The sequence below is a fragment of the Dipodomys spectabilis genome, unplaced genomic scaffold (assembly GCF_019054845.1).
Source record: "Dipodomys spectabilis isolate Male_0828 unplaced genomic scaffold, ASM1905484v1 ptg000007l, whole genome shotgun sequence".
Taxonomy (NCBI): Eukaryota; Metazoa; Chordata; class Mammalia; order Rodentia; family Heteromyidae; genus Dipodomys; species Dipodomys spectabilis.
The window spans coordinates 1,508,636-1,524,052 of NW_024870684.1; the positions used below are offsets into that span (position 1 = coordinate 1,508,636).

Consider the following 15,417-nt stretch of genomic DNA (forward strand, 5'->3'; position numbering starts at 1 on the left):
ATTCAGATAGAATACTTGTTTATCTAGATGAGCATTTGTCAATTAACACTATGACCTTTTAGTTATTAAAAAAAATCCCAGAGTCTTATGAATGGAAATATAAAATTCATATTAAACATCCATTTATTTTCCATTTTATCTACTTTTAGAATGCAGACTTATATCCTTTTTAAGAAGTAGTTGAACTCCGGGCATTGGTGGCTCACATCTATAATCCTACCTACTCAAGAGGCTGAGATCTGAGGATCATCATTCAAAGCCAGCCCAGGCAGGAAAGTCTGTATGACTCTAATCTCCAATTAAATCACCAAAAAAGCCGGAAGTGACATTGTTGCTCAAGTGATAACACTAGCCTTGAGCAAAAGGAACTCAGAGACAGCGTCCAGGCCCAGAATTCAAGCCTCAGGACCAGGAAAAAAAAAAAAAAAGTAGTTGAATTTAGTCCAAAAAAAATCTTAAAGCAAAAACAAGTTCTTAATATTTAAGTTAGCAACGGCTACAGTTAACAATCCTGACTAGTATCTTTTAAAGACGCTAGGGGTAGCTGAGTTAAGATAAAAGTTTACAAAAATTAATTCTTAAGTTGACGAAGGTCAGCTCACACATAAGGAATAACATAGAAAATACCCAGAGAGAAGCCTGGAATTCACTGATCTTCTCTGATTTTGGATTTCATCATTCTTTCTTGGGCTACCTTTGAAGCAAAGCTTCTCCCCACAGACAAGAATCTTTGAGAGGCAAATTATGGCACCGGTGGAAAATAGAATCAGACAGGGTGGCATACAGACGAGTATCAGTGCTCTTCTGTGAGATATAAAAGCTCAAGGACTTTTGACACTCAAAGAGAGAAAGGATGAAAGTGAGCTGAAAATTGAAGCATTTTGCTGTGACTTTAGCTTGGAATACCAAAGACCTGGTCTGGTGAATGTCAAGGATGGTGATTATCATGAAGTGGGTTGGGTAGCAAGGAAAAGATTCCGAAACCCTGAATTCCTTTTAGAACATTATTAATTGTCATTAATTATGAAGTTGGTCTTGTTTTGTGTCCACTCTTTGAACATGGGCAGAGATTGTGTCTCTCCTTGAAAAACAGTTGACCTAAAAGACTTGATTTCTTAGATGCCCTGGCTTTTACCTACTGTTGGCTGAATTCAAATGCTGCTCTATCTGACTAGAAGCTGGGTGCTTTGGCATCAGAGCTGCCATGGAGAATCAATTTCTCTGGCTTCCAGAACATGAGCCAGTCCCAGTAGTAGCTTACTTCAACAGATATTAAACCATGAGCAATGCCAGTGTGTTGAGCAAACCTAATCTCTCTTGCATTTCAGAGATGGTGTAAGCCTGATCATTTATATGGCTAACTAGTTTTGTTAACCATAACGCCAAATCAAACCTAGATAAGTGTTACAAGAGTGTTATAAGCAAATGTTGAGGTTCTGTGCAGGGTCAAAAAAGGACACAGAGGAGGTGGCATTTTAGAGGAAACTAGATTTGGCAAGAATAATTTGCTGGCTAGGGAAGATGGGAAGGATGTGCAGAATAGGCAAAAGTGTAGATGAGCAGAAGTCTTGAGATGACAGCAATGTGGAAGAAAGGGTTGGTGGTTGGATATAAGGTTATTAAATCCCCTATCAAGTCACTGCATGAAGATACACAATCCATACAATGTGCCAGAAAGCTTCAATTAGTTACATTTCTGGATCACACACAAACATTAATTGCCCACTATAGGCCCAACTCCACACTAGGCACTATAGAAGAAGATACAAGGACATTAAATTAAACTGCTTGAAACTCATGCTCCTCCCCCCCCCCCCCCCCCATGTTCTCTCTGCCTTGGAATTCCTGGTGCTGGCACAGATACCCTGCAGGCTCCAGCTGGATTAGCAGAGGGACTGGAGGTTTGGGGATTTCTACATCTCAGTCAATGGCTCATACTTACACAGCACTTCTTATGTACCGGACTCCAGCATGGGAGCTTACATGGATCAAGCAATTCTATCTCCATTGATATTATATTGGGGTGAAATACTTGTCTCCAGTTTACATGTGGGGAAACAGAGGCACAGATCTTAGGCCGAGGGATCTGGGTGCAAAATCGGTCAGCCTTTCACACTTCTCTATCCTTGGAATCTAGCAGTGCCCGACACTGAATCCTAAGGTTTTGTTGTTTTGTTTGTTTGTTTTAATCTTTTTAAAAACTGCATTTTCAGAATAATCCTGTTGGGAGTCTCAACAAAGCCTTGAAACCCAAAATTTGAAAATCAAAAATTTGAAAATGAGAGGGTTTTTTTTTGTTGTTGTTCTGTTTTGCTTTTTTGTTGTTGTTGTTGTTGTTGTTCTATTTCAAGGCCAGTGAGGGGGAGAAAATGTTTCTTTTTCTTTACAGTTTTTTTTTTTTCTTTCTTTCTCCGTTTTTATTTCTGAACGCTAGGGGCTCCCGGATTCTCTAGTTTGAGAGTAACTTTTCGTTTTAGGTTTTTTTTTTTTTTCTAGTAGGGGGTGGGGGGAAAAATGTGGCCTTAATTATCCTACGTTTTAGGCAGCTTAAGGGAAGGGCTGTGCTTTCGGAATGGCTTCAGAGCCAAGTAAGAAGGTCCCTCCTACCCACCCCTCCCCTCCCGCCCCGCCACCCCCAACCCCCAACCCCACCCCGCCTCTTTTTAAAGGAGCTCGTGAAATAAAAGTGCAGAAAACAAACCCAGCGATCGCAGCCGCAGCCGCAGCCACAGCAGCTGAGGCCGAAGGAGGAGGAGCAGGAGGAGGAGCAGGAGGAGGTAGATTTGTAGGACCGGCGCAGCCAAGTTGCCAGGGCGCAGCAGACTCTCTCGCCGGGCGGTGCGCAGCTCCATTCATTAAGTAGCCGGGCGCGGGGGAGAAGGGTGTCCGGGCGCCTGCGCTGCTGCCCACTGGCTCCGGCGCGCACGCGGACACACGCGGGGGTCCCCCGCAGCGCGTCCCGGGCGGCGCAAAACTCTGCAGAAAGTTCCTGCTGGGCGGCAGCTTGGGGCTCCTATCCCCCCCTTACCCCCCTTCAACCACCGCCTGGACTTTTCCAACGATTTTGGGGGGTTGAGAGAGGAGAGGGAAAGCGGAGGGGCCCAACGGGGAAAAGCGAAGAACACCAGCGTCTGCGATCGGAAACAGGCAACGCGGCTGCACCCGAGCCCCGCCACCCCGCCGCCCCGCCACCCCGCCGCCCCGCCACCCCGCCACCCCGCCACGGTCCCGGGCCGCGGCGGCCGGGCGCGACTCGGGCGCGTGAGTGCTGCGCGTGTGCGTGTGTGGCGATCGCGGTCTCGGGGCGTTCTTCGCGGGGCCCGGAGGCTCGCGCCGCAGCCAGCGCCATGCAGAACTACAAGTACGACAAGGCGATCGTCCCCGAGAGCAAGAACGGCGGCAGCCCCGCGCTCAACAACAACCCCAGGAAGAGCGGCAGCAAGCGCGTGCTGCTCATCTGCCTCGACCTCTTCTGCCTCTTCATGGGTGAGCCTCGGCCCCCTGGTCCCCCCGGCCTCTTGGTCTCCGATCGCTCCCCAACTTTGTCCCGGCCCGGAGTCCCTGCGGCGGGGCTCGCGCTACGCTGTCAACTCGGGTTCTTCCTCCTCCCCCCCCCCCCTCCCCGGCCCCGAAATCTTCCTTCCCTGCGGCTCTGGACACGGGGTCCCCGCCCCCTTTCTCCTCGGACCCCCAACTTCCCCCTTAGCTTCCCTGCCCCTACGGCGAGTGTGTGTTTGGACGCGTTCGCGGGCAGCTGGAAACCAGCTTCCACGCCGAGATCCCTGGCACAACCCCGCGCAAGGGGTGGGTTCCATCTTTGAGGACCCCCCCTCCTTCCTTGCACACACACACACGCACACACACACCCGATCTGGAAGCAGAGTGTAACCTGGCCGTCCTGCTGCGCTTGCAGGTCCACTGGGTGATGGTGGGGATCTCGTCCCGGAGCCCAGCTGCCTTGGCCCGGCGGCTGCACGTAAACATCCAGCCCTTCCGCCACGGCAGCCCGGCCCGGGCCAGGCCGGACTCGCAAGCTGTCTTTTCTGTACTTGCTGCTCTCGGATCCTGTCCCCCATTCTCCCATCTTCCCTCCCCCCTCCCCCCTCCCCCGCAACACACACACACACCCCTAACTTTGGGACAGTGTTCTTCCCGGCTGGAGTGCTGGGTACCACCGAGTCAGCAAGCACTTCTTAGGCGCCTACTGTGTGCCAAGGTGGGAGGTGGCTTCACGGGCGTCTGGATTTGACTAGCCCTCTCGCCAAGCCTGTGCAGGATGAGGATGAGGAGCCCCAGTGTGTGTGTGTGCGTGTGTGTGTGTGTGTGTGTGTGTGTGTACCTGAGGACACTGAAGAAAAGCTGCGATTGTGCCTGATGACCACAATTGAATTGCACGCCCCCAGAAAGTTCTTGCCAGAGCCCACTTCTGTCCAGCAAAGTAGTGAGAAGCCTGGAAAGGCAGTGGGAGTTGGAGTGGGAGGGTGAGGATTTATTGAATTCGGGGAGGGCCAGGGGAAACTATAGACGCCAATCTACAGGACTTCAAAGCTGAAGTCCTGTGGAAGTCGCATATTATTATTATTATTTTTTAAAGTGGAGCATGGTGTCATGGAAAGCACACAAACTTGTCACCAGAACACAGGACACTCTGCCACTTGGTGGGTGTCCCGCAGGAGTGTCTCTGTGGCCTCAGTCTCCTCCTCAGTTGAGTGAGTGGGTTCAAGTAGATGCTCTCCAAAGGCCCCTTCCTGCATTAAGAACTCGGATTTGGTCCAGGAGCTGTTCTGCCAACTCTGCTAACTGAAGAAACATCTGTGTTCCTAGTTCAGTGGCCTTAAAATAGAACTCCTGCTTGGAAAGACTTAAGTCCCTTTGAAATGGATTTGTCCATGCAGATTGTGCAGACCTGAGACTCAGGCTGGAGTTACACTTGCCTGGGTGGAAGACTCCTCCTTAAGCAATGTCCACAGTGATGCAGGGTGAACTGTCCTTCGCCTGACTGCCCACTGAAAAGTTTGAGAACCAGAGAAAGATGGGCTTCTTAAAGAGTCTAAGAATGGCACCCTTCAGATAAGGAGAGGCCACTGAAGGTGAAGTCCTGGAAGGGAAGAAAGAATGGATCCTATTCCCTGCTGTCTTAATATGAATTCAACTTTAGGATGCTATGTAAAAGAATTGTCACTGGGGGGCCTGCCTTCCTGGTGGTGACTTACTTATCAAGCACAGTAGGGTAGATTCGTGCTTGAGGTCTTGTAATGAAGCTGTTGAATTTTTTAAAGACCCCCGCTTCCACTTTCTCAAGTCCTGGGGGAGACTACAAGAAAACATAAACAAGTGGAAGCTATTTGCTATGAACTTGCCTGAGCTCCCCAGTGCTTACTTAGGTGAATTGCTGGAGGGAGGGGTTAGAGGGCCAAGCTCTTTCTAGGCTGCTAGTGTAGACTACCTCCTGCCTCCTACTCGATTCATGCAGCAGTTAGGGCATGCCTGACAGCTTTGGTACAAATTCATTGTTCTCCCTTTTACTTACCCTCCTGATTTCAAAGATGGTGTGTTCCTTTTTTTTTTTTTTTTTTTAATAAGGTGTGAAAGAATTTTCAAAGGGACATAACCATCAGCTATAGTTAAGTCAAGGACATAGCAAACTCAGAGTATTCTGTTTTACATTCAAGGTGAAAGCCAGGTGTGTGTGTATATGTGTGTGTGTGGGGGGGGGGGGGAATTGTACCTAGGCTTTTCATTTGCTCCAACTATTCCCATGTGTCTCCAGATCTAACCTCCTAACCTGTTGATTGTGCTTGTTCATTGTTGGTCTTATATTTGAACCCATGATTTTGTTTTCCTCAAAAATCAGATACCAAGACCGTAAGAGGCCCATGACTACCTTGCATAAGGAGTATCTGTCTTGCCATTAATATTGCAACATCGAGGTCATTTTCAAAGTCACGTATGGACTGGTGTCTCCCTTAAGCACAAAACCACATTATGGTATCACTAATTATGTGCCTCCTAATAACTTTAATAGAGAAAACTATCTGTAAGATAAACAGATACCTTAGAATAATTATGTAACCGAAGTCCATTTGCTTTCCAAATGAAGAATTACTAACACAACATATGATTTTAATATTCTACACACTACAGTTCCCCCCCAAAATGTTTCTACTTGGTTCACTTTTTGCCTAAGATTGTTATCATCATTTAATTTTTATATAACTTATTGATCATAGGGTCTGGATTATAGACTACTAATACATTAAGAAGGAAGACAGTTTTCTGTTTATGTCCCCACAAAAATATATACCAAGCTTCATCTCCTAGATTCTGGAAAAAGTAAAAGCTGGTGTGCTATCTAAGTTTTATGTAGATGGAAACAGGCAAGTAGTGTAACTTGTTTCACATACTTGTGGCATGTTAAAGTCTAGGAAAAACTAAAAATTAAAATTCCACCCTTGTTTGAAGGCCAAATGAATCTGACATCAGAGCACACCATTGGTTACTTAACCTCTAATTAAATAGCTATCTTTGTCAGTTGATTGCTTTTACATTAAAAATGATAAATCTTTGCATGGTAATTTTTTCCAGATTTTTTTCTTATTTTGTGTTTAAATCAAATGTCCATACTCCTTATCCCCTCTTGTTCTTTCTGTTTGTTCTGGTGTGGTATGTGTGGTTTTTGTGAGAGAGACAGAGACAGTCCCAAGGCTGAAATAGAGAACCACTTGCTCTGTTAGCATTTTCAGAAAAAAATTAATTTATATATTTTTCATTTTAACTCTATGAAGATATCTCCGTCTGATAGGCCAGAAAACTAAGTCTCAAGGAATTGAAGAGTAGATCACATTAAAACAGTATGAAGTTTATTTCTAATTCTCAGTCTTGTGTAGTAGAGTCCTTTTTCTCATCTGAAGAATCTTGAAACTCACATCCTCCTCAGACAATTCTGAAGCTCAGTTAGCAGAGCATTCTGCCTCTCCACAAGATTGGTGTGCAGAAAGTTTGGCCTGTCCACATTTCTCAGTTATCTAGTCATGCCAACGCAGGTAGATAAAGTAAATCAGACTCTTCTGACCAGTGATCACAGAATTTGGGTGGTTATCTGACACGCTGTTTAATTTTGTTGTTCTAGAATGTTTGGGGATATTTGTTTTTTGACTAGCAATCAAATAGATAAGAATGTGTTTTAGTACTGGTTGCATATATGAGATACATAGGAGTCACTGTGTACTAATGTTAACTATTTAATCATGAGCGTGAGAGTAATATGATGATAGACAAGAGAATGGGATACTAGGGAGTTAGAAGCTTCAGATTCCAGATTAAACAATGTCATGGTTTCATGGTTGTGGACAAGTTAGTGTTCTGTGAGTTTCTGTTTCTCCACCAGCAAAATGGCTAGTTGAGTAGGATTATATGCAAAATCTCAGGCAAGCAAAAAGCAGGTATTGAAGCAAAGCCAGGTATAGAAGAAGTATATATGTCTCTTAAGCACGTAGCTTGCTGAATTCTTCACTGTACATTAGCTCTGGGGACCATCTCAAAAAAGGAGTCCAGAGGTATGAGTTCTAAATCTTGTGTTGATGTGTTAGGGCTATGTGATTTGGAAAAAATTCACTTGACCTTCCTGAGCTTTGACTTTTTTTTTCATTGCCATTGAGAGGGACTCAATTGGCTCTGACTCCTAACTCTGACTTCTTTGTGAGTCTATACTGATAGGTTTCATGATGTAGAGGCTCAGTCATTGCTTCTTTGAGACCATTTGTCATTAATCAAATTGTTATATGTTTGACCAAAGAATTAATGTTAATTAGCCTAAGTTGGTGTTAATTCTGGTGGGAAGGTAAGCATTGTTTTCATAAGAGTTAATCCAATATACTTAGGAACTGGCCAGATTTCCCTGGCCAGATGTGTCTTTTCACTCACTTCTGAAATTGGTAGTAATCTTATAAGCAAACATGTAAGCAAGCAAAACAGGTGGCTCCCTACCCCCACTTTTTTTTGTCAGTTATTTCCTTCATTAAGTATATGTTTTAAATAACCCAATAAAACAGTTTTGGTCTTGATTAAGTAAAGTAACATTAAACCACAGAATATAGAAACAGATTTTCATTAATCAGTTAATAAACATGAAAGCAATGTGCATTTAATAGATAAGCTCTGCTGACTTTTCTGGAGTAGTAGAGAACCTTTATTTCTCCATTGTACAAATTACTAGATTTTTATTATTGTTATTATTATTCCTGTATCTTACAGTGATTGGAATAAATATGAAGGCAATTTGAATTTAATGGATATACTCTGCTGGCTTTTCTTTTTTTTTTTTGTCAGCCATGGGGCTTGAACTCTGGGCCTGGGTGTTGTCCCTCAGCTCTTCAGCTCAAGGCTAGGGCTCAGCCACTTGAATCAAAGAACCACTTCCGGTTTTTTGGTTGTTTATTGCAAATAAGAGTCTCTAAGACTTTCCTGCCGGGGCTGGTTTTGCTCTCAGCCTCTTGAGTAGCTAGGATTACAAGTGTGAGCTACCAGGCCTCTTGTGGTTTTTCTAGGGTGGTGAAAAACCTCTTTCCACATTATATGAATTACTAGGTTGTTTATTGTTGTTGTTATTATTATTATCCCTCCCCAGTTTTTTTCTTCCTTAACAATTTTTTATCTGCAGCTATATTTAAACTATTTAACTATTTGCCTTTGTGAAAGACTGCTAAGGCCAGAGATGAAGGGCCTTTCTATGGGCCTTTCAACTTCTTGCCCTTTTAAATTCTTTCTTTACCCCTTCCTGTGCAGTTGTTTGGTCTGGCCATCCCAGTTGGTGACAGCATGATGCTAATGAATCATAATGAAGGACTCAACCCCAGGTAGCCATATATGTTTATGGAGGAACCCCATCTTGTGGGTCAACTCAGGACGCATTATTTGAAGGAGTAATCACTAATTTGTAGAGGGAAGCATGTCTATTATGTCAGTATTTCATGAGCTGACTTGATAAGGAAACCATCTGGTATGAAATACAGATTTTCAGACTCCCTCCTCGGAAATTCAGGTTGCATAGGCTTTGGACTAGGACCTAGGATTCTGTATTTTATAGAATCTTGGCTGATTCTTATCAGTCTAATTTTACAATCACTGTATTGTTTTAACAGCTGATATCTTAAGGGCAATTGAATTATGTTGTGGGCTTTTTGTCCCTGCACTGAATGTTCTAGCACTTTCTTTATTGTTGTTTGTGGCCAGTGTAGTTGCCTTTTTTGAGTGACATTGAAATTTGTGCATAAGAGAAAGGTGAAATCAGTAAACTATATTCCTAGGTAGAATCTTCAGTAGTTCTCAGTTAGGTTGGCAAAGTATGGTAGGAACAATCTGAGATTTGGATTTACTTATATCTGCATTTGCCTGTTGATATAAAGTACACACTCCACAGGAACAATTTAGACAAAAATCATTCACCTTTCCAAGGTTCAGTCTCCTAAACACACTGAGAGCAGCTCTATGCTGCAAAACTGACATGAAAGACTGAATCCAAAGCACTTTCAGAAGTTCCAAAGAACTTTGTTATCACCAGGCAGTATTATTATTCATAATGATCATCTTTTCCATGCCTTTCTAGTTTCCTTGACCCCACACTTCTGTGAAATCTCTTCCCTTTGCTAGCCAGAGAGTTTCCGGAAATATATTAAAAGGTAAAAATCTTCGGAGAAGCCAAAGAAGAAAAGCAGGCAGAGTGGACACAAATGTTTTCTGTTAGCTGGAGAAACAAGGACAGGTTCTGACCCCATGTGGGAAGGTCAGAGGGCAGGAGCCACAGTGCCCTTTGGTGGCTGTAATTCTCCTTTAAAAGGAAATGGGCCATATTGTCTTAAGAGCAAGACTGGCCATATTGTCTTAAGAGGAAGACATATCTACCTTAGGAAGGGTAGGGAGAAGTTGGACAAATGGTCTGTTTTAGGGCCAGCTCTTACAAGTGTTTTGTGACAGCCAGGAGAAAGATCTGACTACCTAAAAGACAACAATATTTGGAAATGATCAACATGCTTCTTATGCAGGACATTTTCCATGTTTGCTTAGAAAAGGAACTATACTTCTTGTCCTGTTTATTTACTCAGGCCAGGCCAGTCAGATGCTATAGGCTCTAGGTATGTGTGTGTGTGTGTGTGTGTGTGTGTGTGTGTGTGTGTGTGTGTCTGTCTGTCTGTGCCAGTATTGGGCCTTGAACTCAGGGCCTGGGCTCTATTCCTGAGATTTTTTTTTGCTCAAGGCTGGTATTCTACCACTAAAGCCGTAGCTCTACTTCTAAGTTTTGGAGATAATAATCTCATAGACTTCCTTGCCTGGGCTGGCTTTGAACAATGATCTTCAGAATCAGCCTCCTGAATAACTAAGATTACAGATGTGAGCCAGTAGTACCCAGCTAAGATGCCTTTTATAAAATGGGTACTAGAGTTCAACGAGGTTAAGTAACTTGCACAAAGGAACCTAGTTAGTAATTAGGCATCACCAGAGCTCATGAAGTTTACCTTGCTGTCCACTGTTCATTGCTATCAATATGAAATTTCACCCCTTTTTATTTCATTCAATTTCATTTCAGTTTTATTGGGTCCAAATATATATATTATATTAGTATGCTAATATATATTTATATATACACATATCTATCCTATATGTAGATACTAATAAATATATAGAACATATACATAGATAAGACACAATATAGGATGCAGATAGCACTCTTCAAGATCATATTGGCCAGTGGAGTTGACTGAATTCTACAGAAATAAGTGTGATGATTAAGCCTCTCTGTGAACATAATACAGAAAATACCACTGGGTTAATTCTTCATTGCTTGGATTTGGAGAATTTATACAATTTTTATTATCAAAAATATAAAGTTAATTTTTTCAGACAGGCGCTAGTGGCTCACACCTGGAATCCTAGTTACATAGGAGGCCGAGCGAGGTCTGTGGATAACAGCTCAAAGCCAACTCAGACAGAAAAGTTGGGAAGACTGTATGTCTAATTAACGAACAAAAAAATCTAGACTGGAGAGGTGCCTCAAGTTGTAGAGCATCAGCTGTCGGTGAAAAAGCTGAAAGTAGGAGGGCCCGAGTTCAATGCATCACACACAGAGAAAAAAATTATACCAAAGTTTCGTGTTTGCTTACATTCCAGCGAGGAAAATAAGCTTTTTGTGAATGAGCAAAGAAAGGGGGAAAGTTTAAGAGGAAAAGAACAGGCTCTGCCAGGAGGGGATAGAGTGTGCTCACCATTACCATTTGTGACTCAGGATGATAGATGCACGGTGACCGTGAGGACAGGCCTGGTATAGTGCATGGCACAAGACCCTCAACTAGTGGCCATTACTGTTATCTTCATCATCATCATCATCATCATCATCATCATCATCATCATGTTCTGACCAGTGAATGCCCTTGTTCACAGATGAGGACTCAATGTCCAGATTGGTTAGCACTTGTCCCTTGATAGTGACGGAGCAGGATCTAGAACCAAGGCCTTGCTTTATGTCACTTGCTTTTCTGATGTCTGCTTGTGGGTTAGAAGTTTCCTATCATTGATGAGGTGCAGCTCCCTGGAGAGCTGTCTTCTCTTTCTTTGTCAGAGGAAAGAGGAACAAGACCAGTTTTCATTTTAATCCACATCACAGGATGCTGGGTGAATGGGTGAGGCCAGTGATGCACAGGGCAAATCTGAAGGACTAGGCAGATTTTGAAATATTCCTTTTCTCCAAATAGGCCCTTGTTCTAGAAAGTGTTTATGGCTCAAGATCTCTGATGACTCAACAGAAGAGAAAAAGAAAGAACCCGTGTCTTCAGATTTTGCATTTTAAAAGCTTTTCAACCACTCCAGGTAGACATTATTCTCTTCAGCTGAGGACAAAACTGAGTCCAGGATGAAATCATTTTTGTTGTTGTTGTTGTTTAAATCAAGATTATGCACTATATGTCTTGCTAGGGAAGGAAGATTCTAGAAGGTTCTTGTGACATTATTCTTTCCTCAGTTCCAAGTGAAATTATAAATCGTGATCTACATGAAAATCCCCAACCACCCACAACATAGGTTGGAAACCTTTGAAAAAGCTTGTTGATTTCTGTGATCTCTCAAAGTATATATTGCAGTCAGAGTTCTGGTGGTGTGTTCCTGAGGTTTGTCACAAATTAACCAAATTATATAGCTAGAGAGTTTTGCCGAGAAATGCAGATCAGCATAAGCACCTCATCATAATGAGTAGTGTGCTTTGGTTCCTGTTTATGTATCCCTGAAGGGCATAATACATATGACTACATTGATACGAAGGAAGCCATTCTCGTTGATGTTCTTTTTATATTGTATATCTGGACCTCCAAATTAGTTTGCAGTATCAATCAGTATAATTTCTAGAGAGTCTGTTTTAATGAAGTCTGGGTTTGTACCTGTCTTTCAAGGGTAAGTCTTATTTTCTGCAGATGTTCGGGCACACCTACTAATGTGCCAGGCCCTTGTCACCAGAGTTGCTTGTGAGGAATTGCTAGGCTGGTAGAATAGCCTATCAAGTCTGATTTGATACCTGAGCCTCATTGAGAGGCTTTGGCAGCACAGTGTAGGTGATCACTGGGTTTGAGGGTAGGGAACCTGGGAGCAGGGTGAGAACTAAATGTTGTATGCTGAGGACAGACATGGAGGAGAAGACCATGGGAAAGATATGGTGGATACTTGCTGATCTCCTAGGTGGGAGCCTGGGAAGAATGGTGGAACCACCCCTTCACAAACATTGTAAATGTGTGATTTGCCATTTGTAGACTTAAGAAATACGTGTTGTATATACATGTATATGTGTAGTTGTATGATGCCTCAGTAGGCAGTATTCCTCTCTGCCCTCTAGAATTAAAAAAAAATTTCTGAAATAGAAACCCTCTCAGTTTGCAGAACGTTTTTCTTGGGTTTTAATGAACATTAAAAAACAACTACATAGAGATATAATTCACACACATACACACAGTCCATCTGTTTAAGGTACAAAGTGTACTGTAGTCATTCCCCCAACTAATTTTAGAATATTTTCATCACTGCAGAAAGGAAATGTAGTTCAATGATCACTCTTCATTCCCATCTACCTCACACATCTCATAGCAACTACTGATTTTTTTTTCTTTCTAGATTTGCTTATTCTGGACATTTTAGGAAAATGTCAACCTATAATGCATGATCTGTCTTCTCTGACTGGCTTCTTATACCTAATGCTTGTGAAGTTTATTTATAGTATATGTTAGTATTTTATTCATTTTTATTGCAAAATAATATTCCATTGTATGGATATACCACATTCAGTTTATACCTTTTTCATGTAATATGATCTTTGGCTCATTACTTGTTTTGCTATTAGGAATAGGACTAGTCCAGTTATAAACATTCATGATTTTAATTTCCTTGGGCATATATATTTTGGAGTGGAATTACTAAATTATCTGATGACTCTGTTTAACTTTTTCAGAAATTGCCAAGCTATTTCCTATAGTAGTTTTACTATTTTAGAAATTATTAATTAAATTATGTAAGAACCAAAACCACAGAAGCGTCACCAAAGATCTTAAGAATTAACATATTCATGAAACCACACTAGTGTCCCTTGGTTTGTTTCTAGAAAAGTAACCAAGTTTTGAATCAGTTAACCTGTTAAAACTGAGTTTGCAGAGACGATAAGCTGACTAAGACATAGAGTCTTGTGGTCAGCTAAACCTGCTCACCCACAGAGTAACTTTCCCACAGAACCACAAAGCCATGGGTGACTTGAAGACTCTCATTTCAGCAAAATGAAAAACAGGTCTTCAGTGAGCCTTAAAACTGTTCCAAGTGTAGATCTAAAGGTGGTGTCAATGGCCCACACCTGTAATACTACTTGGGAGGCTGAAATAGGGAGGATTGAAGTTCAAGGCCTGCCTGGGCAGAAAAGTTTGTGAGACCCTAGACACTGGTTGCGTGTTCCTGTCATCCCAGCATCATGAGAATTGTAAATAGGTGGATTGAGGTCTAGTCCTGGGCCTGGACAGGAAGGGAGAGCCTATCTAAGAAAACATCAGGCCAAAAAAGGCCTGGAGATTTGGCGTAGCAGCAGAGGATCTGCATGGCACACATGAAGCCTTGAACTCAAACCCCAGTTCCAACAGAAAGCATTGCAAATACTCCAAATGTTTACTAAGGCCATGCAATAGAAACACATCTATTCAGTTTCTGTTAAGTTATTTTTTTTGGGGGGTGGGTCCGGTCGTGGGCCTGAACTCTGGGCCTGGGCGCTGTCCTTCAGCTCTTCAGCTCAAGGCTAGCACTCTACCACTTGAGCCACAGCGCCACCTCAGGCTTTTTTCTTTTTTCTTATGTGGTGCTGAGGAATCGAACCCAGGGCCTCAGGCATGCAAGGCAAGCGCTATACCACTGAGCCACCTTCCCAGCCCCAGTTTCTGTTAAGCTTGAATATATTGGTATACACCTCATATAGTTTGCATACACCATTCTTTCTCCTGGATATTTACCATACCAGAAATTAAAATCACTATGTATCCTTTAAACTCATGTGCTACATACCAGGGGTTATTAAAAAGGAAAAGACATAAGCACGAATCTTTAGAAATTAGTTGGAATATCAAGCTAAAATGCTCTAAAAATCAATTTATAAGTGTGTGAAATATTGGACTACAGCTGTTAGCGGAAATTGAAGGAAAGATACCATTATTATTAGTTGCTTTACAAGATAGCCCAGTCTTTCTAGTAGCAAAATGAGGTCAAGGATAATAACTTCATTTTGCAGTGTAGAGAGTTAAGACTGAGATTTAGACTCAAGCCTGTTCAAATGATGATAGTTATTTATATTTATTGATTTCTAGCTATGTGCCTCTCACTATTCATATATTCTCTCCTTCTCTGGTTTAATCCTCTAAGGAGTCTGTAAAGTGCTGATCATTGTTATCTCATTTGACAGAGAGAAGAGAGGTAAAAGTCACTTAATAAGTTTGGGCAGCAAGTAAGTTTGAGGGCTGGAGTCGTAAGTTGGATTAGTGAGACATTATTATTATTGTTGTTGTTGTTGTTGTTTTGTGCTGCTTCTGGGGCACTGGACCTTCCTGAGTACTGTCCCTGAACATTTGTTACTCAAGGATGGTACTTTACCAGTTTGAGCCACAGCTCTACTTTCAGCTTTTTTGCTGGTCAATTGAAGATAAGAGTCTCACAGACTTTCCTGCCAGAGGTAGCTTTGACCTGCATTCCTCAGACCTCAGCCTCATGATTAGATAGGATTACAGGTATGAGCCATAGGTACCTGGCTCGTGAGGCCATTCCTCACCTCTAGTCTGTCCTGCTTATGTCTCTTAACTGCTTTTGAAGCCCTGGCAGCATGGGAAGAGACAGTTGTTTAGACTGAGCTATACTTCTGAT

The 15,417-nt window shown here is 42.6% G+C and overlaps 1 protein-coding gene across 1 annotated transcript in view; it reads left to right on the forward strand.

Moving 5' to 3' along the window:
• Positions 1-3,241: 3,241 nt before the first annotated feature.
• The window catches only part of Plpp3 (phospholipid phosphatase 3), a 76,460-nt gene continuing 64,284 nt past the window's right edge, over positions 3,242-15,417 (forward strand). The window contains exon 1 of the mRNA XM_042699207.1: positions 3,242-3,486. Within this exon, the coding sequence (XP_042555141.1) occupies positions 3,348-3,486 (139 nt within the window). The 5' untranslated portion in view covers positions 3,242-3,347. The remainder of the gene's footprint in view (positions 3,487-15,417) is intronic.